This window comes from Moschus berezovskii, chromosome 1, assembly GCF_049115385.1.
Source record: "Moschus berezovskii isolate FMDL1 chromosome 1, NW_MosBer_1.0, whole genome shotgun sequence".
NCBI lineage: Eukaryota > Metazoa > Chordata > Mammalia > Artiodactyla > Moschidae > Moschus > Moschus berezovskii.
The window spans coordinates 85,163,323-85,187,478 of NC_142460.1; the positions used below are offsets into that span (position 1 = coordinate 85,163,323).

At 40.4% G+C, this 24,156-nt stretch overlaps 1 protein-coding gene across 2 annotated transcripts in view; it reads right to left on the reverse strand.

Moving 5' to 3' along the window:
- The window catches only part of IGSF11 (immunoglobulin superfamily member 11), a 145,585-nt gene that overhangs the window by 17,396 nt on the left and 104,033 nt on the right, over positions 1 to 24,156 (reverse strand). For both annotated transcript variants that reach the window (XM_055431647.2, XM_055431559.2), the window contains exons 2-4: positions 7,318 to 7,481; positions 5,717 to 5,924; positions 2,251 to 2,406 (exon numbers count right to left, since the gene is read on the reverse strand). In XM_055431647.2, the coding sequence (XP_055287622.2) occupies positions 2,251 to 2,406; positions 5,717 to 5,924; positions 7,318 to 7,481 (528 nt within the window). The remainder of the gene's footprint in view (positions 1 to 2,250; positions 2,407 to 5,716; positions 5,925 to 7,317; positions 7,482 to 24,156) is intronic.

Sequence of the window (24,156 nt, forward strand, 5' to 3'; positions counted from 1 at the left end):
GTGATGCCATCCAGCCATCTCATTCTCTGTCGTCCCCTTCTCCTCCCGCTCCCAATCCTTCCCAGCATCAGAGTTATTTGTGGGGAAATACTTCGGAACTAGTAAACATGTTTCTCATCAAACGACAGCTCCTACTTTGACATTAGGGATGATTTTCTGTCACTCCTTCTAACTGACATTGGTAGTCATTCTAATGGAAGAAAATGCTCTCCTTTCTCCCCGATTTATTTATGTCTATCCACAGGGATTCAGGGATTCTCACTGTATTCAGTGGATTACATTATTGTTTCAATGTTCACACTGTCCCAGATTTGTCCTAGAAGGAACTCCTTGAAGCTAGCCCCTGTACATGAGTGTATACATGGACCATTCTAATCCCCAAATATTATGCCCTGTCACTACTCAGACTTTTGGGGTTGCCTCTTCTGGTGTCAGTTACTCTTTTCTCAGGAATGCATACTGAATTTATAGTAAGCAAATGTATACACATCAGTAAGATAAATCTCCTAAAAGAATTCTAAGTTATTTTGGGATTATACGCTATTTTGTCTGTTGTATTAATGCAGATATTAAGAGGTAAATTTAATTAAAAATCAGATTCATTTAATGTGTATTATTATCATAGATGAAGTTATCCAAAGATAAGTCAGATAACCAATCCAGAGTTGGAATTACAAGACACATGGCTGTCATCTTTGGCATTCATGTTCACTTTTACACCTCAAGTACCAAAGAATATGCAAGTTGCAAAGAAGATATCAAGAAATTTGACTAATATCTATTTATTCAGAAACAAGTAGGTATGGAAGGCTCTTTCTACAGATACTCACAAGTTACATACAACCATTTTTATAAACTTTCATTTGTAATTCCAAACTCAGCCCAATATTTCAAAGAAATGTTATAAATCATAGAATCTTAATGCTGATACAGAGGAGTTGGAGACGATATTGTTAAATTCCTTTATTTTACAAAAAGACAACACACACACAAAAAGGAAAACAGGCCCAAAGAGGTAAACTGTCATAGAAATAGAAAATCTAGGACTGGAATATAGTCTTCAGGATTTAAAGACAAGAGCTATTCTAAACATGCCACTCACAATATTAACAGATCAGTCCACGAAAAGAAAAAAAAAAAAAGCTATTTAGCCTCACAGTATGGTTAAAACATCTAGCAATAAACAATCAGTAGGGAACAACAGCATTGCAGTAATCATTATTAGAATAACCCAGAAGTTATTATGGTGAAAAAAAGCTTTTTAAAATAATACTGGGATAGGTTAATTAAAAAGTGATGGGAAGATCCATTAATAATTTCTGCGGGGATTCTTACAGGCAACTGAAAAGCTCTTAAGAGGCTGGTGATCCCCGTTCTTTAATGTCCAACTTCACCATAGAATTTAGGACTTTTCTTCCCATGACAAGTATACACCACCGATATGATTCAAACTTATCAAGCATAACTAAGGTTGTTTGGGACCTCTCCATTAATTGTCAGCTCCTTAAGACCTGTAAATCTGCCGTGAGAATGCTAGAAGAGATATGATCTGTATTGGAGATGATGTAACACACAGATAGCAAAAATGTATTTCCTTGAAATAGAAATTATATATATAATTCTAGAATTTCCCTCATTTCATAAATTTTCCTCAGTTTTCAAGGGTGTCTCCTTTAATATCAAATGTAAGCAGCTGGATTCACATGCAGAAAGCCCTCAATGATACTCATGCCTCCTCCATCTTTACCTGTCTGTTGTGACCAACTCCTGGATCTCCCATGATCTGAGGCCTTTTCCTGCTCTCTTTCCCATCTTCCTCCTCTAATTAGACTTGAGGCTGAAAAGGATGATTAACCCTCTCATGACTACGTGGATGCTTCTCATACTAACAAAGGCAATTATTTCTTAAGTAGGAAGTAGATTCTCAGTTATAAACTTCAAGGATTATTCTACAGTTAGCAATTCAAAGAAACTACCAATTAGCTATTTTAAATCTTCACTACAAAGAAACAGAATTTCCATATATAGTTACCACTGGATAAGATACATTTCATAAAGTCAGCAATGAGAAGATGAAAGAAAATATTTTTATTCTCTTTAAAGCTGAAAACACAAAACAATCCTGATAGCAGTTACAAATACAGTGTGTTCTTTTTCAAAATCTATTAAAGTTAATTACTTTGTGAATCACCTGTGAATTGAAATTTTCCATGATAATGAATTAAATGGGCAAAGCAACACCATACATACCCTGAGTGGCTGTTGGAGGTAGTTTGAGGGTATTGTCTAACTTCTCCCAAAGGTAAGTTGGTCGAGGAATGCCCTCCTCTGAGCTGCAGAGCAGGATGACATCGCTGCCGATATCCTGTGACCCTTGGATCTGGCAGTGTGGGGCAGAAGGGGGAACTGCAACAGGAAGGTAACACAGGATACATTTACCATGAGCCAGAGACATCTACATTCAGCACACTGGAACCTCAGATAGCACCGCTGGGGAACACATACCAGAAGGCCACCTCAGGCGCAAAGCCAGTGAACAGTGTGTACTATTCACAGGACTCGGTCACGAGTGCAGGGCCGACAACTTCAGCTGGCAGGGAGCAAACATGTAAAACTGGCAACAGCTTCTGATTATATTTTCAAGATACCTTATGGTTTTAGTTTCACTGTTTTTTTCCTCCAAAGATCTGCACTCAAATAATTTTTAAAATCCTTCTGTCAACATATTGCTTTTAAAAGCATTACTGAATTCACACAAGTTCACAGCGGCATTATTCTCAATAGCTAAAAGGTGGAAATAACCCGTGTCTATAGACGGATGGATGAACAAAATATAGTATGGACATACAATGGAATATTATTTAGCCTTGATAAGTAATGAAATTCTGACACAGGCTACAACATGGATGAAGCCAGAGAATATAATGTTACGTGAAAAAAGTCAGTTATAAAAAGACAACGTATGTCTCCACTTATATGTGGTCCCTAGGGTACTGAAATTCATAGAAAAAGAAAACAGAACAGTGATTTCCAGCAGCTGAGGGGATGGAAAAATGTCATTTAATGGGTACAGTTTTATCTTTGCAAGTTGAAGAAAGTTCTGGAGATTAGTCCAAACACCACTGAATTGCTCACTTAAAAACTGGCTAAGATGGTAAATTTTTGTTATATTTTACCAAAATTAAACTTTTTTAACTGATGAAAGAGCCCATTTGTAAAGAAGATATTTCAAGGAACAGTACCCATTTACCCTGCAAGCTAATCTTGGCTAAAACCACCTTAACATTGGTCTTAACTCTAGTTAAGAACACAGTTAACTCTACTAACAAAACCAGACACACTAACTTTATACCAACTTCTGTTCTATAGTAGGGGGAGTTAGAATGAGGTTCAAGTATATCTACTACTTGATAGCAACACATGGACATTTTATTATCATTAAGAAAGATAAGGACACAAAGGATGTGAAACACAAACTTTTCTAAGAAAGAACACTAAGGAAAAAGGGGGTAGTTTATAGTAAAACTGCAAGCAAATAAAAATATAAACTAAGCTTGGATTCTCATATTAGGTAATGCGTGCTGCTGCTGCTGCTAAGTCACTCCAGTCGTGTCTGACTCTGTGCAACCCCATAGACAGCAGCCCACCAGGCTCCCCCGTCCCTGGGATTCTCCAGGCAAGAACACTGGAGTGGGTTGCCATTTCCTTCTCCAATGCATGAAAGGGAAAAGTGAAAGTGAAGTCACTCAGTCGTGTCTGACCCTCAGCGTGCAGTAGAGTTTAAATATAAGTGGGTGATGCACTTGTAATGCTAGTGACTTTTCAATAAATGTGTTCAACCTTGAAAAAAATGAATGAATGAGTAGAAAATGAATACTATATACAGCGGAATCAGGAAAGAAAATGGGTCGGGGAAGAGAGAACAATGAAAGGGTATAGGTAGAAAGACTGAAAAATCGCAGGGGATCTTAACTGCTGTAATGGGATGAACCAACCTCAATTTACTGACTTACCACTGCCACTGTGACGCTATGAGAGGAAACTGAAAACAATTACTTGAAGGTGGCATTAACTTTATATGAATTAAGCATTTTTTTCTTTCTTTAAAAATGAAAAAGTAAACAAACATGAATCATGTGGGAAGCTCAGTATCTAAACTATATGTGTGAATATCAAAATAATGTTAAATTCCAATAAGACTCTGTATTTAGTACACAAGAGTGTTTTAAAGTCTATGAAAGTTTAATATATTTCAGCGAACGATAGTTTGAAGACTGTGAGAACAAGGCACCAGAGCTACAGCATTTTCTCGTCTGAAGAAGGAAAATGGCAAGAACCGCCAACACTGGTATCCCCAAGTGACTCAACAGTGGAAGGGAAAAGGGGGAGCATGTGCCAAGGAATCCTGGAGTCGATTCTGAGACCTGAGTACGATGGAGGACTGTCCAGAGCATCAGCTTCTCTAAGTACTTCTCAGTCTCCCCAGGTGAGCTCAATGTAGCCACTTCTACCACAAATACCCATTTATGAGGCAGCACTTTATCTCAGAAGCAGCAGAACTGAGAAATAAAACATGTTTAGGGTGAACTTAATTTAGCATGAGATAGTCTACCTGCATGGTTTAACGGAAAGAATACTGGTTTGAGCAAAGAGAACTACATTTTAATCCGAGCTTTATTGTCATTCATGGTCTACATAACCTTGATGTTGGTGGCTGCTGGTGGTTTAGTTAATAAGTCGTGTTCAACTCCTGCAACTCCACAGACCGCCATGCTCCTCTGTCCAAGGGATTTATCGAACAAGAATACTGGAGTGAGTAGCGACGTCCTTCTCCAGGGGATCTTCCCGACCCAAGGACCAAACCCGGGTCTCCTGCGTTGCAGGCAGATTCCTTACCGACTGAGCCACCAGGGAAGCCCATATAACCTTGGAAAAGGCTCTAAATCTATTTGGTCTCAGTATTAAGACTGAGTTGGTCATATAATTTATCATTCAAACAATGATATTTTTGAAAGTAAAAGGACGTATTATTAAAATTCTGCCAGGATGAGAGGTAAAAGCTGAGAAGAGTCGTGGGCCTATTTAGCATCACGTAAATAAGAAGTAGAGGCAAATTTATCCTCATGTGTGCAAAGCTCCCTGCTCCCTACTCATTATCAAACATTCATGATTTAATCTGCATCCAACAATGTCTTATCCGATAAAAGCTTGGGCTTCCCAGGTGGTAAAGAACCCGCCTGCCAATGCAGGAGATGCAAGAGACACGGGTTCAGCCCCTGGGCTGGGAATATCAAATGGAGGAGGGCATGGCAACCCACTCTAGTATTCTTGCCTGAAGAATCGCATGGGTGGAGGAGCCTGGTGCCACAGTCCACAGGGCCACAAAGAGTCGGACATGACTGAAGTGACTGAGCACGCACACAAAAGCTTAGGAGGAGTGAGGGGCTCCTTCTGATGGTGTTTTTACTGCTTTTCTCTACCTTCAGGAAAGGTCACTTTAAGAAGCAAGCTTTTGAGAACCACCTGAAATGGAGTGATGGGTGCAGAGACTGTATGAAGAAGCACAGAGAAGCAGAGTCCAGATGTGGCTACAAGGAGAGAGGACGGGAAAAAGACACAGCAGTCAGAGTGCGCAGGAGAAACGGCAGAAGGAAACGTGCTTGGGAGTGAATTTGTAAGTAAAGCCAAAGTACCTGGAAGATGTCCTGTCACTCACCTAAAACTGTGAGACCAGTGACCCCAATATTCCTGCCACCTCTATCTGGAAGGTTGTTAACCAAACACTGGTAGGTGCCTGTATCTGACAGCTGAGTGTTGTTAATGAAGATGGAGACATTGGTGGCTGGCATGGTGCCTGTAAATCCTACCCGACCATGGAACCGGGGGGCACCATCAAACATCTGTCCACCTTGATAGAGAATGACCTGCAAAGGAAAGCAAAAGAAATCACTTGGCCAATGCATCTCCTTCTAGACACATAACAGTAACTATACAGTAAAGAGCAGACTATACCAAACATTGGAAAATTTTATTTCTAATCTTAGAGTTGTCACCAACTTTTTACTACAGCACCTATCTGTAGGTATCCAGGGGTTTTAAATGCCTACATACCAAACTGGAACAACACTGTATCCTTACCTAACTCATCAGAATATATACAATGCATTTTATGATACCTTACTATTGGTCCATTAATATTTTTACCAGTTCAAAAAATTAATTGCAAAATAAAAAGTTAAACTAGCGCTGACATTCTCATGCTTATTAGGTCACAAAATGGTAAGATCAAGTTATAGACAATATAAATGAATGTCAAAAAAGGGAAGAAGAGTTACAATCCATGACTGCTTTTCTTATGTCAATTTATTTATTAAAGTCAGCTGTTCATGAGAGAGAACTCAGAATGAAGCTGCAAAAAGCTCTTCAGGCTGACGGTGAGGTGCCTGGTTTTATCCAAGCTTCCTCTACCTGTAAATATTTGGGTGCAGTCAAGTCTTTCCTTGCCTCTATCACTGACTCCTCAAATGATGAGGTTGAACAAAATGATCTCAGTCTAATTATAAAAGGCCCATGGACTAAAGAACTAGAAGTTACTGTTAAACACATCTACTTAAACTTCCTATCAGAAAACTTGGCTTATCAAACATTTTTAGGCAGTAAAAATCCTATTGAAGCAGAAAAACTTCATAACAGAAATAAGTCACCTTTGGGAAGGAAAGGTATAGTCATGGTCACAATTCACTCATTTTCTGAGCATTATTTTCATTATTTCAATATTTTCAAAATATTTTCATTATTTTCTGTAGCGGGTATCACATGTAATGGGGTCTTTTACCTATAATTGATATAGCTTATGAGGTAGTAGCTTCTATTTGAAAGTCTTGGAAGATGACTAGTGTGCCTGGCTTTATTTTAAAATGCTTCTGCAATAACCAAATAAATCAAGTACTATTAATACTTCCTTAATACTATTACCCACCTATGTCAGTGCTAGTCCCTTCCTGTCAAAATATACCTTTCTTTTACTGTCTCAGTATTTCATATCAACAATGTCTTCTGATAAGATTCCAGATGCCTACATATTCCTCAGAAGGATCCTCTTTGACATGTGTTAATTTCTTTTAAAGTCTTTCACAAAGAGGATAGCTTCTTTTGAGAGTTGGCTAGTAACGTAGGAATAGGACTTAAAACAGCACAGGCTGTTACTGAAAGTATCACCTTATTCTAGAAATCAAATATGTATTCAAGACACTTTCCTACCCACCTCTTATAAAAAGATTAAAATTTCAGTGGCAGCACAGGATGGAACAGAAGTACCTGCTCAGGCTGGTTTGCATTGGAGAGAGGAATGACCATCCAGATGACATTGAGGTTAATGAGGGCAGCGCTGGTGGTGAAAGTACAGGGCAGGACTGCCGTCTGACCCCGGGCAACCTGAACACTCCCAGGGCTCTCAGAGACTTCCAGGGAAGCTGCGACACCTAGAGAAGGAGGAACAGGAGACCAAATCCCTTCAGAGAAAGTTTGCGTTTTATATTGTCAGTAATGTAGATAGACTGAAAAGACAGTACTTAAACATCTATTGACCACTCACTAAGTCAAAAGTAATAAAAACTGTTCATCCCTTTACCTCTTAGAAACTACAAATAAAACATTTCAGAGGCTACTTATTTATTTTATAAGACACTATCTTATATTTGCCAGATTCGAATGCAAACTGGGAGAAATTAACCGAAAGCATTTGAGCGAAAGCATTTGAGTGAAGTTTTAATGGTGATGAGGGATAAGACATAGACTGAAAATATTTTAAAGCATCGTTGCACAATAGAACACTATAAATTCAACAAAATATGCCCAGGATCTATACCCTGAAAACTATTAAATGCAATAAAAGAAATTTTAAAAAGACTAAATAAAAGGACAGATATGCAACCCTCATGAGTTGGGAGATTCAGTATTGTTAAGACACCAATCCTACCCTAACTGGTCTACAGATAGAGAGTAAAACCAATAAAAACTGAAGCAGACTTCCTGTAGATACTAATTATAAAACACATGAAAAGGCAAAGAACTAGAACAGCCAAAAGAATACCGAAAAAGAACAAATTTGGAGAAGTTACACTATCTGATTTCAAAATTTGCTATAAATTGGCCGCAGCAATCAAGACAGTGCAGTACTGGCATAAGAACAGAGCCCCAGACAAATGGCACAGGATTGACAGTTCTGAAATAAACCCTGTGTTTATGATCAAACGCTTTCAACAGAGGCAGAAGACAATTAAACGAGGGGAAAATAGTCTTTCAACAAATCATACTGGAACATTTCAATATTAATATGCAAAAAGTTTAACTCAGACCTTACCTCACCACATACACAAAAATCAATTCAAAAAATATATCATAAACCTGAATGTAAGCATTAAAGCTATAAAACTTCTAGACATAAATATAGGAGAAAATTTTTGTGGCCTTGGGTTAGTCAAAGAGGTCTTAGATGTGTCACCAGGACCATAAATTGTAAAAGAAAACAATAAACTAGACTTCATTAAAATTTTTAAAAATTTAATTAAGAAGATAAAAAAATCAAAGTATAGACTGGGAAAAATATCTGTAAATTACATACCTGATAAAGGATTTGTATATAAAATATATAAAGAACTATTACAACTCAGTAAGAAGAAGACAAACAACCTAATATTAAAATGGGCAAAAATCTGAGTAAATATTTTAACAAAGGTAATTAGTAAGCACATGGAAAGATGCTCAGCATTATTACTCCCTAGGAAAACTGCAAATCGAAACCATAATAAGGTACCATCACACAGCCACTGGAATGGCTATAATCCAGACAATATGAAGCGCTGATGAGGGTATAGAGAAATTGGAATCCTCATTTACTGCTGGTGGGAATGTAAAATGGTACAATAACTTCAGAAAACAGTTTTAGTTCCTTAGAAAAATGTAACATAGACATGGAGTAAACTTACCATACAACCCAGAATTTCATTCCTAGGAATCTATGCAAGTAAAATGAAAACATATGTCCATGCAAAGACTACAAATGCTTATAACAGCATTACTGATCTCATACTTGTGAAAGGAAAAAATATAAATATCCATTAGCTGATGAATAAACAAAATGTGGTATATCCATACAATGAAATACTATGCATAAATAAAAAGCAACAAGCTACTGATACATGTTACAACATGGATGAGCCTCTCAAAACCATTTTGCTAAGTAAAAGGACCCCAGATTCAAAAGCCTCAGTTCAGTTCAGTTGCTCAGTCATGTCCAACTCTTAATACATACTGTACTATTCCACTAATACAAAAAGTCCAGAAAAGGCAAATCTATAGCGAGGAGAGGCAAATCAGGGGCTTGGCCACGTGGGACTAGAGAGAACGGAAAAGAGACTGATGCAAATAGGTTCAATGGACCTTTGCAGGGCAATGGAAAACTAAACCAGATTTATTCTGATGGCTGTGTAACCCTACAAATCTACTAAAAATAACTTAATTTTATATTTCAAAAGGGTGAGTTCTTTGTAGTATAAATTATACCCCCGTATCATTATCAAAATTCAAAAAAAGAAAACAGTAACTTACCAGAGATAACTCATGGCAAGTCAAAATCAACTGTTATCTCTTCTGAAAAGAATGCCCGCCCCCGGGACTATAGAACAGTATGGGAATAACAGGAGGTTAAGTCAGAGGAATCCAACAAAGAAGTTATTCTAACTATGAAAAATACATTATGTCCATGGCAGTATTTCAAACTGTTTTATTTTGAAGCGATATTATCTCAGTTCTCCCAAAAAAGTAACAAAATAACATACTGTTATGATTACAATTAGTATGAAAAATAAACACTCATAGCACCTTTCTTCTATAAAATTTCCTGTTCTTCACATATAGTCTGATAAAGCTCTGGGGAGTTAAATTTGCAGGATAAAATGTTTCATAAAATGAGCCATCTGTGGTAGAATATAAAGCACTTGATAACATAAGGAAAAACTTTTAAGTTAAATAACTTTAGGGAAAGTCTCTCAATTTTAAAAAGGAAAGTTGAAAGAAACTAAGAGGCAAACAGTGAAGGTTATTTGATCAGAGAACAGGCAATGGCAGGAAGAAGCCACCTCCTGGGTAGAAATAGGTAAAGGGAGGGTATTTGTTCCAATGATTATTATAAATGTAGTGGAGACATTTTTAAAAGTAAATGTGGGTGCTTCCCTGGTGGCTCAGTGGTAAAGAATCGGTTTGCCAATACAGAAGACACAAATTCAGTCCCTAATCCAGGAAGACCCCTCATGCCACAGAGCAGCAAAGCTCACGCGCCACAACTACTGAGCCCACACGCCCCAAAGCCCATGCTCCACAACAGAGAAACCACTGCCACAAGAAGCCCACACTCCACAACTAGAGAAAGGCCCGTGCAGCAATGGAGACCCAGTAGAGCCAAAAATAAATAAATAAAATTTTAAAAGTAACTGTGGACACCAAACTGGCACAAAACCTCCATCAGTTCATTCTTCAGATACTACTCCAAAGAAGCACAAGGGATGTGCCCCATCGCCTTTAACTGTACAGGATAACGTACACCCTCCACCCTGAAATCACTAATTTCAAGCTGAACTTACACAATCTTTGACACAAATTTTAAAAAGAAAAAAAATAAAGGGCAGGGGGACAGTGAAAGGTAAAGAATGAAAGATAGAGATGTAGGTGGGAAAACTACCAAAATATAGCAGGATTCCAGTAAAGGAAGAGGAGAGTCCCAGGACCGGGGTCAGGGATGAGAAGTAGGAGCAGGTCTGCTGGCAGAGGGCAGATGCTGGGGTGGCAGAAGCTGTGCAAGACTGACTCCATCTACCTCACATTTTTTAATTTATTGTTTTCTACTGAAGCATAGTTGAATTACAATGTTGTATACTTCTCATTTTTACATAAGGTTAACTATGAAATCTCAGGCACTGAGATAACTGCAGAAGAAATATTCTAGATAAGCTGCTTTCAAAACTCATAAAAGCATAGGTTTGAAGCTGGATTAGACCTAGTTTGAAATCTGACTCTTTCATCTGCTTTGTTGTGGGGCCTCAAATAAGTCACTTATTCTCTGATTACATTGCTTATTTGTAAAATAAGGCTAATACTTTCATCATCAGAAGAGTGTAATGAAGGCGGTACCTGATGGCTGATGGCTGATGGTGACTGCTCCCTTGGTCACTACTTTAGCTGACAACACACATAGCAAGTCCACATTGCTATTATTCAGTCACTAATTTGTCTCCAACTCTTTTTGACCCTATGGACTTCAGCACACCAGGCTTCCCTGTCCTTCACTATCTCCCAGAGTTTGTTCAAACCCACAGCCATTGAATCAGTGATGCCATCCAACCATCTCATCTTCTGTCACCCCCTTCTCCTCCTGCCCTCAATCGTTCCCAGTATCAGGGTCTTCTCTAATGAGTTAGCTCTTTGAGTCAGGTGGCCAAAGTACTGGAGTCTCAGCTTCAGCATCAGTCCTTCCAATGACTATTCAGTTAAGCACTAAAGTGAAGAAGAACTAAAGAGCCTCTTGATGAAAGTGAAAGGAGAATGAAAAAGTTGGCTTAAAGCTCAACATTCAGAAAACTAAGATCATGGCATACAGTCCCATCACTTCATGGCAAACAGATGGGGAAACAGTGGGGACAGTGGCCGACTTTATTTTGGGGGGCTCCAAAATCACTGCAGATGGTGACTGCAGCCATGAAATTAAAAGATACTTGCTCCTTGGAAGGAAAGTTATGACCAACCTGGACAGCATATTAAAAAGCAGAGACATTACTTTGTCAACAAAGGTCCGTCTAGTCAAGGCTATGGTTTTTCCAGTAGTCATGTATGGATGTGAGAGTTGGACTATGAAGAAAGCTGAGCACCGAAGAATTGATGCTTTTGAACTGTGGTGTTGGAGAAGACTCTTGAGAGTCCCTTGGACTGCAAGGAGATCCAACCAGTCCATCCTAAAGGAGATCAGTCCTGGGTGTTCATTGGAAGGACTGATGCTCTAGCTGAAATTCCAATACTTTGGCCACCTGATGCGAAGAGCTGACTCATTTGAAAAGACCCTGATGCTGGGAAAGATTGACGGCAGAAGGAGAAGGGGACGACAGAGGATGAGATAGTTGGATGGCATCACCGACTCAATGGACATGGGTTTGGGTGAACTCTGGGATTTGGTGATGGACAGGGAGGCCTGGCGTGCTGCAATTCATGGGGTCGCAAAGAGTCGGACACGACTGAGCAACTGAATTGGAACTGGATATATAAACATATACATGTGCATGCACATACACACACTCTCTCTCTCATTTAATACTATAAAGTATTTTATATTATAGAACCTGGGTTCGATCCCTGGATTGGGAAGATCCCCTGGAGATCTTATATATTTTATAGCTCATATATAAGATATTGAGGCCCAGAGAGAATAACAACCAGTTCTAGGTCACATAGTTCAGGGTCACATAGAAAGTGGTAAGCCTTGGATTCAAATCCAGGTACTTTACCTACAGAGAATGTATACTTAACTACCACACTTAACTAATTAACCACCACATAGCACACAGAGATCAGTCCATAAATGTTTATTATTATTATCACTACTCTATTACTGAATCACAAAATTTTAAACTAGTATGGATTTTTTCATAAAGTCATCAGATGAAAACTCCCTCATCTGCTTCCAAACCTACAAGTCAGCGTCGATCTGCCTAGTCCTCTTTTTCCTCTCTCCTCTGAGAGAAGCTTATCTTAGGCGAACCCCACCCCCTCATCTTAGCATAATTTATATTCCATCCTCCTGGCCCCCTTAGTAACCTTATCATAGACTGCCCCCTCTCGTGTAAACTCAACCTCCCCCCTCTATACTTAAGACTTTCTGACAGCATTTAAACATACTCAAGTATTTCCGCTTAGCGCAAAATTCCTCCCTCCCTCCAGTCCACAGCTTCCCCCAGGGGTTGCCTCCTCTCTGATACCTCATCACTGATCTGTTTGAAAGAGCGGCCTCTACCCACTCTCTCCAGACTCTTCTACCCTTCAGTCTTTAATCCACTCCGGCCAACATGACTTCTTAACAACAGTTCTCCCTAGGTTTCCCAGAGATCTCCTGATGGCTCCAAAACTCTTGAATTCATTCTTGGACTCTCAGGAGCATCTAACAGTGATGACCATTTCCCTCTCCTTGAAACACAGTTTCCCTGTAGCTTCAGTGATACAATTTATTTCTGGTTTTCTTTCCATATCTGAATACTTCTCGTATCTCCAAGTACCTATCTCAAAGGTACCTCAAGTCAACTTGTCCAAGATCAAATTCTTGATCTTCACCTCCATGCCTGCATCCCCTGTATACTTATCTGACTCCTTTGTAGAGTTCCCTGTGCTAGCAAAGGGCTCAACTAGCAATCAAGTTGGACAAGTAGAAATTTATAAATCTTCATGGACTCTTTCTACTCTCTTGCCATCACCCAAACCCAATCCGTGATCAAATCTGATCCATTTTACCAATTAAACTTCTCTTGACTTCTTCAGTCAGAGCCTTTGCTCTGTCTTCTGCCTTTCCTCTAATTTGCTCTGTTCCACACCCAATGCTTTACTTGTGAAAAGGCTGGTTTGAAGCTCAACATTCAGAAAACAAAGATCATGGCATCTGGTCCAATCACTTCATGGGAAATAGATGGAAAAACAGTGGAAACAGTGTCAGACTTTATTTTTTGGGGCTCCAAAATCACTGCAGATGCTTATTGCAGCCATGAAATTAAGAGACGCTTACTCCTTGGAAGGAAAGTTATGACCAACCTAGATAGTATATTAAAAAGCAGAGACATTACTTTGCCAACCAAGGTCCATCTAGTCAAGGCTATGGTTTTTCCCGTGGTCATGTATGGATGTGAGAGTTGGACTGTGAAGAAAGCTGATCGCCGAAGAATTGATGCTTTTGAACTGTGGTGTTGGAGAAAACTCTTGAGAGTCCCTTGTACTGCAAGGAGATCCAACCAGTCCATTCTAAAGGAGATCAATCCTGGGTGTTCATTGGAAGGACTGATGCTAAAGCTGAAACTGCAATACTTTGGCCACCTCATGCGACGAGTTGACTCACTGGAAAAGACTCTGATGCTGGGAAAGGTTGGGGGCGGGAGGAGAAGGGGACGACAGAGAATGAGATGGCTGGATGGCATCACCGACTCTGTGGACATGAGTTTGAGTGAACTCCGGGAGTTGGTGATGGACAGGGAGGCCTGGCGTGCTGTGATTCATAGGGTCACGCAGAATCAGACACGACTGAACGACTGAACTGAACTGAACTCATGCCAGCAAATTTAGAAAACTCAGTAGTGGCCACAGGACTGGAAAAGGTCAGTTTTCAATTCAATCCCAAAGAAAGACAATGCCAAAGAATACTCAAACTACAGCTCAGTTGCACTCATCTCACACGCTAGTAAAGACATGCTTAAAATTCCCCAAGCCAGGCTTCAGCAATACATGAACTGTGAACTTCCAGATGTTCAAGCTGGTTTAGAAAAGGCAGAGGAACCAGAGATCAAATTGCCAACCACCCACTGGATCATCAAAAAAGCAAGAGAGTTCCAGAAAAACATCTATTTCTGCTTCATTGACTATGCCAAAGCCTTTGACTGTGTGGATCACAATAAACTGTGGAAAATCCTGAAAGAGATAGGAATACCAGACCACCTGACCTGCCTCTTGAGAAACCTGTATGCAGGTCAGGCAGCAACAGTCAGAACTGGACATGGAACAACAGACTGGTTCCAAATAGGAAAAGGAGTACATCAAGGCTGTATATTGTCACCCTGATTATTTAACTTATATGCAGAATACATCATGAGAAACGCTGGGCTGGAGGAAGCCCAAGCTGGAATCAAGATTGCCGGGAGAAATATCAATAACCTCAGATACGCAGATGACACCACACTTATGGCAGAAAGTGAAGAAGAACCAAAGAGCCTCTTGATGAAAGGGAAAGAGGAGACTGAAAAAGTTGGCTTAAAGCTCAACATTCAGAAAACAAAGATCATGGCATCTGGTCCCATCACTTCATGGCAAATAGATGGGGAAACAGTGGCAACAGTGGCTGACTTTATTTTTCTGGGTTTCAAAATCACTGCAGATGCTGATTGCAGCCACGAAATTAAAAGACACTTACTTCTTGGAAGGAAAGTTGTGACCAAACTAGATAGCATATTAAAAAGCAAAGACATTACTTTGCCAACAAAGGTCCGTCCAGTCAAGGCTATGGAATTTCCAGTGGTCATGTATGGATGTGAGAGTTGGACTATAAAGAATACTGAGCGCCGAAGAATTGATGCTTTTGAACTATGGTGTTGGAGAAGACTCTTGAGAGTCCCTTGGGCTGCAAGGAGATCCAACAAAACCATCCTAAAGGAGATCAGTCCTGGGTGTTCACTGGTAGGACTGATTTTGAAGCTGAAACTCCAATACTTTGGCCACCTGATGTGAAGAGCTGACTCATTTGAAAAGACCCTGATCCTGGGAAAGATCGAGGGCAGGAGGAGAAGGGGACGATAGAGGATGAAATGGTTGGGTGGCATCACCAACTCAATGGACATGGATTTGGGTGAACTCCGGGAGTTGGTGATGGACATGGAGGCCTGGCGTGCTGCAGTTCATGGGGTCGCAAAGAGTCGGACACGACTGAGCGACTGAACTGAACTCATTCTTCCTATTAACTCAAATGTTATCTTCTAACAGAAAAGCCTTTCCTAACCCCTCATGGGAAGATCAGGGTCTTGTAAAGCAGTGTTCTTTCATTTTGAACATATTCAACTTGTAATCATATTTTGATCAGTGTAATTACTTAAGATAATTTCATTAGAATACTGTGAGGTACATGAATAACTCCAATACAGTAAGCCCACAATAAAAACTCTGTAAGTCAATTTGCACATGAAAATACTATGGTCCAAAGAGACAGTCCTGCCAAAGGTCTTAAAACTAGGACCTATTTCTTCTGACTTTTGATGGAGTATATTTTCTACCATTTCAAACTCTTCCCCAGACCATATCTCCAAAAGCAAATGATATGTGGTATGAATAAGGTGATGGGGCACTTCTTTACCAAGAAGACAAAAACTGAGCAACTGAAAACTCAATTTATTTGTAAACATTAATGTATCTGCTCTACTGTCAGTCTCACATACACAGTACTTAACATAAATAGTCTGTTATGTTCTTGAGCTAACAGAATTCTCTATGAACGGAATTTGGCAAGTCATCCAACACCCTAAAATGTCAGATATAAGATACAAGATATCAAAACAAATTTTAAGACTGACTATACTGAAGGATTTGTTTTGCACAAAGATGGCTGAAAACTGGCAATGTACCTTTCGGACTACATAGAGAAAAAATTGCTGAGGTGTGAATGTCAGTAAAGAAACTTTGTGGAGAGGCATGGTGTGCAGCCAGTCCCATTCCAACCCACCCAGCAAAAGGGCCTACTTTCCCTGAATCTGTCACGGCAAAGCACATCTGAGTGAATGAGACGTGAATCCGTAAAAGCTGGTGCAGGGTTGTCTTAGATTCTGTCTGAAAGTGCTGTCTAATGAGACTTGCAGCAGAAGGAAGCTGGAGGCTGACCTCTGGACTACTGGGTGGATCACTAGCATTCTGAGAACTACACATATACATCTGGATATACATTGAGATTTTGTTGCTTTATTTTTAAACTCAGAGTGATCAGAAAAAAAAGTGTAACCTGCTTAAATTTTCATCTAGAAAAGGTGGATCTTGAATAAATTTAAACAGACTCTTGGAAAACAAAAAGCTGCTTTGTGATTGTGTCTCAAGATTCCTATTTAACATACTGAATAAAAATGAAAATTTCTTCAAAAGAGTAAAGAAGGAAGAAAAGGAGTGTGTTTCAAGCTTTAAATAATTAATTTTTTCTATTTTATTATTTTTTTAATGAAATACTTTCTTTTAGAGTGTATTTCCATGTTTGAAACTCTAGGCAAGAATTTAAACTTTAATGCTAAATAACTGAATTAAAAATTCATTTAAAATATCTTAAAATTTGCAATGTTTACATGTAAAATGCATAATTTAAGAGTTGAATTGGCAGCATTTTGCAGACTTGAATCTTTTCTTAGTACTTTCGCCCGAGAAAAATTAAGTCAACTCATGAATTCTGAATGACTCTTAGCAATTAAACAAGAAAGACATAAAGCACATGGCCCTGTTTCCTCCCAAGAATTGAAACCATAAATAACAGTTGTCTATACTCTTTCTTCGGAGAAGGCAATGGCAAGCCACTCCAGTACTATTGCCTAGAAAATCCCATGGATAGAGGAGCCTGATAGGCTGCAGTCTGTGGGGTCGCTAAGGGTCGGACACGACTGAGCGACTTCACTTTCACTTTTCACTTTCCACTTTCACACATTGGAGAAGGAAATGGCAACCCACTCCAGTGTTCTTGCCTGGAGAATCCCAGGGACGGGGGAGCCTGGTGGGCTTCCGTCTATGGGGTCACACAGAGTCGGACACGACTGAAGTGACTTAGCAGAAGCAGCAGCATACTCTTTCTTTAGACCTCTATTTCCCAAGATTTCAAGCAGAAAGATTCACATTTTCTCAGACCAAGAGGTACATGTTAGAGGGAAAAAAAGCTGGCAGCAAAGAATCCTTAGAAATCTGAAGAAGGATCATCCACACTACACAGCCAAGAGAACAAAGGAGTTTGACAGTGATGGGCTGGACTCAAAGGACACAAGGCCTCCCCTACAACTCCATGAGAGCCAGACACGCCAAGTTCAGAAGCAGCACTGGCACAAGCATTCCAACTGAGGCGCTGAAATAGCGTTTGCCGATGTCCACGGAGCATGTGTTCACGTTTCAGGATCAGCCCGACTCCCAGAGCACTGCTCCGGGAATATGGTTAGCAAAGCACCAAAGGATTTTACAGTACGTGGGGAGACCTGTGCTGTCCTTTCACCCAAAACGTTAGTATCAGCAGTCACATATATGTATTGGCTTATATGATTCCCACGTGATTTCTTAAGTGTCATTTCATGGATATAAAAGTTATAAAATTCACTCAGTTTGTTCAAATTCAGTTTTTTAGTTCCATAAAATTGAAATAAAATTCAAAAAAACAAAAATTTTATGCTATACTCATTTCCCGGAAGAAATCATGGAATAACACAAGTCTCTAACTTTGTAGGGATTTTTAAAGAAATCATTTTCTCTTCATAGTTCAAGCAATGTTTAATCAGATGAAATAATCTATCTTTACAACTGTTATTATTATATAACGTTAAAGTGAAAGTCTTACTCGCTCAGTCATGTAAAACTCTTTGCAACCCCATAGACTGTAGTCCACCAGGTTCCTCTGTCCATGGAATTCTCCAGGCAAGACTACTGGAGTGGGTTGCCATTTCCTACTCCAGAGGATCTTCCTGACCCAAGGCTTGAACCCAGGTCTCCTGCACTGTAAGCAGATTCTTTACTTTCTGAGCCACCAGATGTTCATTATATAATATTAACTGCAATCTTAACTAGAAAACAATGTGTTAACTGACATTAAATTAGGTGTTGGCCATCAACACAGCACTAAACCAAATGAAGACTAAGTATTTGGTTAATCTGATCAATGTAGATGGCTCTATCATGCACAGGTCATCTACATTAATCAATTTACAGGATCACTGCCAAGTCTCTACTTCATTTTATGCCATATTAAACGATATGCGCTGGAAGAAGCACAAGCTGGAATCAAGATTGCTGGGAGAAATATCAATAATCTCAGATATGCAGATGACACTACCCTTATGGAAGAAAGTGAAGAGGAACTCAAAAGCCTCTTGATGAAAGTGAAAGAGGAGAGTGAAAAGGTTGGCTTGACGCTCAACATTCAGAAAACAAAGATCATGGCATCTGACCCCATCACTTCATGGGAAATAGATGGAAAAACAGTGGAAACAGTGTCAGACTTTATTTTTTGGGGCTCCAAAATCACTGCAGATGCTGATTGCAGCCATGAAATTAAAAGACGCTTACTCCTTGGAAGGAAAGTTATGACCAACCTTGATAATATATTGAAAAGCAGAGACATTACTTTGCCAACCAAGGTCCGTCTAGTCAAGGCAATGGTTTTTCCCGTGGTCATGTATGGATGTGAGAGTTGGACTGTGAAGAAAGCTGATCACCGAAGAATTGATGCTTTTGAACTGTGGTGTTGGAGAAGACTCTTGAGAGTCCCTTGTACCGCCAGAAGATCCAACCAGTCCATTCTAAGGGAGATCGATCCTGGGTGTTCATTGGAAGGACTGATGCTAAAGCTGAAGCTGCAATACTTTGGCCACCTCATGCGACGAGTTGACTCACTGGAAAAGACTCTGATGCTGGGAAAGGTTGGGGGTGGGAGGAGAAGGGGACGACCGAGAGTGAGATGGCTGGATGGCATCACTAGCTCTGTGGACATGAGTTTGAGTGAACTCCGGGATTTGGTGATGGACAGGGAGGCCTGGCGTGCTGTGATTCGTGGGGTCGCGGAGAGTCAGACACGACTGGGCGACTGAACTGAACTGAATACATTATTGTTGGTATACAAAGGCAGGCTACCATAAAATTACACATCTTCATCTTCTGACTGTATACATGGCCCATGGTCTTACAGTGTTATAATTCCATGGTATTATGGTGTCTCTTTAAAGGTCACAGCAGTGCCTTCTCACTGACTCCTCCTTTACAGCAACAAGCATTCCTCAAGAAACATGCCAAGGGCAAACAGCATGCCAGGGTCCCCAAATAATGAAACTATTTCCTTAGAGCAGGCCCAGAGGTGAGACAGAGGTCCAGAGGGAGGCCAAGGCCTTGTACTGAATCAATGTTCACACTCTACATTAATTAGCATGCCCCTCTGTGACTGTGCAAGCAATCAAAAGTATACACACGTGCCTATTTGGCCCTTTCATGACATGGCATATCTATTACATGGGTGACTTCTACTCAGCAATAACTCCTGGAACATGATGTGACCTTATCGGAATCTTCTACAGCGAGTCTCCCACTACAATCACCCTCTTCTGATTTTACACCTGGCTTAGGGCACAGATGTTCTACTCCATTTAGGAATTCCCTTACAGGACTGACTACAGACTAGCAAGGTTACAGATGATTTACACAGATACTCTGTTCGGCTTATATTATATGACCCACTCAGCATTTTTAAGTACTTTCAATTACAACTAAATAATATAAAACTCTAGATTATCAACTTATCTTTAAAAACTGTAGGTGTCAGTAATATTGGGCCTCTATTTCTCATGGCAATTGATTAGTACTGCCTCTTCAGGCAAATTTTGAGCTCTCCCCATTGCCACAGTCCCCACCACTCCCTACTGTTTACAATAGGGTCCACTTTCCTCAGTCAGGATACCCGCTTGTCTGCTATGAACATCTAGGCTTGCAAATCCTTTTGTAATTACTGAGTAATGTGATTAAAATTATATGTATAAAGAAGCAAGCCACAAAGATAGACCCGGTTTTGCAATGTCATGATGAACGTGATAATATGATTGTACTACAATCAAAATCCCCTTCAGAGAAGGCAGAATGAAGCAATTCCTTAAACACAGGTCACCATGGTTTGTAACAGAAGATCTCATTCACATCCTGGATACAAGTGACTGTGCCAGGAATCAGCACCTACAGACCAGACAGCAGTTCGTGAGGTAAATGTCACAAGATCCTTGTCAAAAGATGTACCACGTACAACAGTGCCTGGCAAATCCAACAGGACCTTTCCCCTGCTGGGCAGTTTGAGAAAGCAGCAGCATGTGAAGCGAGGAGAGCTGGATCAGCAAAAGAGGAACAGAGAGGCACACCAGATAGTAAGTGGGTCAGAACCACCAAGAACACAATAGTCTCGTGTACGCACCTAACGACAGAGCTTCAGAGTTCACGAAGCAAAAACCGAGAGAACTGAAAGGAGGAGAAGAAGAAAATCCAAATCACAGTGAGAGATTAGAACACTCTTCTGTCACTAACAATCACATAAAACAAATATATAAAAATCAATAAAAAAGTAACAAACCAGTAAAGCTACAGAACACCTAACAACACTGAGAACAGCTAAACAACCTGCCTCCTGAGAAACCTGTCTGAGGGTCAAGAAGCAACAGTCAGAACTGGACGTGGAAAAATAGACCGGTTCCAAATTGGGAAAGGAGTACATCAAGGCAGAATATTGTCACCCTGTTTATTTAACTTAGAAGCAGAATACATCATGTGAAATGCCGGATTGGATGAAGCACAAGCTGGAATCAAGATTGCTGGGAGAAATATCAATAACCTCAGATATGCAGATGACACCACCCTTATGGCAGAAAGCGAACAAGAACTAAAGAGCCTCTTGATAAAAGCGAAAGAGGAGAGTGAAAAAGTTGGCTTAAAGTTCAACATTCAGAAAACTAAGATCATGGCATCTGGTCCCATCACTTTATGGCAAATACATGGGGACACAATGGAAACAGTGAGAGACTTTATTTTGGGGGGCTCCAAAATCACTGCAGATGGTGATTGCAGCCATGAAATTAAAAGACACTTGCTCCTTGGAAGAAAAGCTATGACAAACCTAGACAGCATATTAAAAAGTAGAGACATTACTTTGCCAACCGAGGTTCATCTAGTCAAAGCTATGGCTTTTCCAGTAGTCACATATGGACACGAGAGTTGGACTATAAAGAAAGCTGAGCACCAAAGAATGGATGCTTTTGAACTGTGGTGTTGGAGAAGACTCTAGAGAGTCCCTTGGACTGCAAGGAGATCCAAACAGTCCATCCTAAAGGGAATTAGTCCTGAATATTCATTGGAAGGACTGATCCTAAAGCTGAAACTCCAATACTTTGGCCACCTGATGTGAAGAGCTGACTCACTGGAAAAGACTCTGATGCTGGGAAAGACTGAAGGCCAAAGAGGAAGGAGGTGGAAGACGTATAATAAGGTTAGACAGTATCACTAACTCAATGGGCTGAATTTGAGCAAACTCCATGACAGAGGAGGACACAGGAGACTGGCATACTGCAGTTAGCATTTAACCATAGTATCCAAAAATTCTAATCCGAGGTATTTTTCCAAGAGATGTAAAAACATATATCCAGACAAAAAAATCTTACATGCAAATGTTCATAGCATTTTTACTCACAATAGCCAAGAAAAATTGGGAAAAATTCAAATGCACAGCAACTTGAGAATGAAAAAAATAATCGTGGCATAGCCATACATTGGAAAATTACTCATTAATAGAAAGGAACCAACTTCTGACACATAAAACATGGATAACTATCAAAGGCATTAAGCTAAGCAAAAGAACACAGAAACAAAAACTATATACAGTATGTATTCACATTTTTTTTAAATTTGTTATTGTGATAAAAGGAAAACCGTGGGGGCAGAAAATGGGCTGGAGCTTGGGCAGAGAGGAAAGAGGGCATTGGGAAGACTACATGGGGGCCTAACTTCTTTAGTTGATCAATAATAATTTGGGCCATGCATGGTTTCACTTGCTTTATTTATTGACTTTCAGTTCAGTTCAGTCGCTCGGTCATGTCCAACTCTTTGCGACCCCATGGACTGCAGTGCAACAGGCCTCCCTGTCCATCACCAACTCCCGGAGCTTACTCAAACTCATGTCCATTGAGTCGGTAATGCCATCCAACCATCTCACCCTCTGTCGTCCCCTTCTCCTCCCGCCTTCAATCTTTCCCAGCATCAGGATCTTTTCCAATGAGTCAGTTCTTTGCAGCAGGTGGCCAAAGTATTGGAGTTTCAGCATCAGTCCTTTCAATGAATATTCAGGACTGATTTCCTTTAGGATTGACTAGTTGGATCTCCTTGCAGTGAAGAGATTCAAGATTAATCTGATTTTCAGTTCACACAATCATTGAGACATCCAGAAAAACAAGCTCAGGGCTAAATTTCTTAGAAAACACCCAAAACTATGTTCTCAAACTGGCTTGATAAGAAAGCTGCTCTATCTGTCCCTGTCACCAAACCCCAAACGTCAAAACCCTACTGCAACCAATACTAATGCCAGGTCGCCACCAGGCACTCAACCCTACACCACCACCTCCCCCAGAGCCACACTCTTTGCTGTGACCTATGCTCAGCACAGAGCCCGTTTCGCACATGGTTCTCTTCCAACTCACAATTTCACCTCAGTGCCTCCAACTGGAGAATGACGTCTAAGCGGTGGAAGAGGCTAGAAATTTGAGTTCTATTTCTGACCCAGGGAAGATGGATCCATAACTGTGGACATTTCTCCAAATGCAGAAATGATGCTCGATATATAATGACCAGACATGAATAGGACAGATGATGATAACAACAGGCAGTAAATGAAAACACTGAAAGTTCTTTCTCTTTCTTCTCCCCTACCTCTTCTAAGCCTTTCTTTGCTAATTCAGTTCAGTTCAGTCACTCAGTTGTGTCCGACTCTTTGTGACCCCATGAATCACAGCACGCCAGGCCTCCCTGTCCACCACCAACTCCCGGAGTTCACTCAAATTCATGTCCACAGAGTCGGTGATGCCATCCAGCCATCTCATTCTCTGTCGTCCCCGTCTCCTCCTGCCCCCAATCCCTCCCATCATTAAGCACTCTGTATTTCCTCACCTCCGAAGATTTTGCAAGCTGGAAAGCTGGAACTAGCAACGACAAATAGGTTTCCTACCTCTAGGGAAAGCCTGGGCCCACTGAGGAAACTGTCCTGAGGAAGAGGAGGCAGGAAGGCCTCTCTCTGAGCTTGAGAGAGGAGAAATGGGGCTAGTAGGAAGGGCATGGATGCCAGCCAACTTCCCAGAGAAGAGGGGTTCCAAGCTCTGTTACCTCAGAGGCCAAGGGAAACCACAGTGCCTCAAAAAAGACAGCTGCCCCTGGACACTGGACCTCTGGCACCACAAGATGCCCTGTGTTCTACACAGCACAGAGTTGCAGAGCAATACTTTAGCCAACCCTGCAGCTCAAACATGGGGAATGTTAGTAATTACGCCATAGAGGACCAGAGGGGTCCCTCTGCCAGTGTTTTGGCTCTATATGAGTCCTTGCAGTGTGGAGGAGGGAGCCCCAATAATA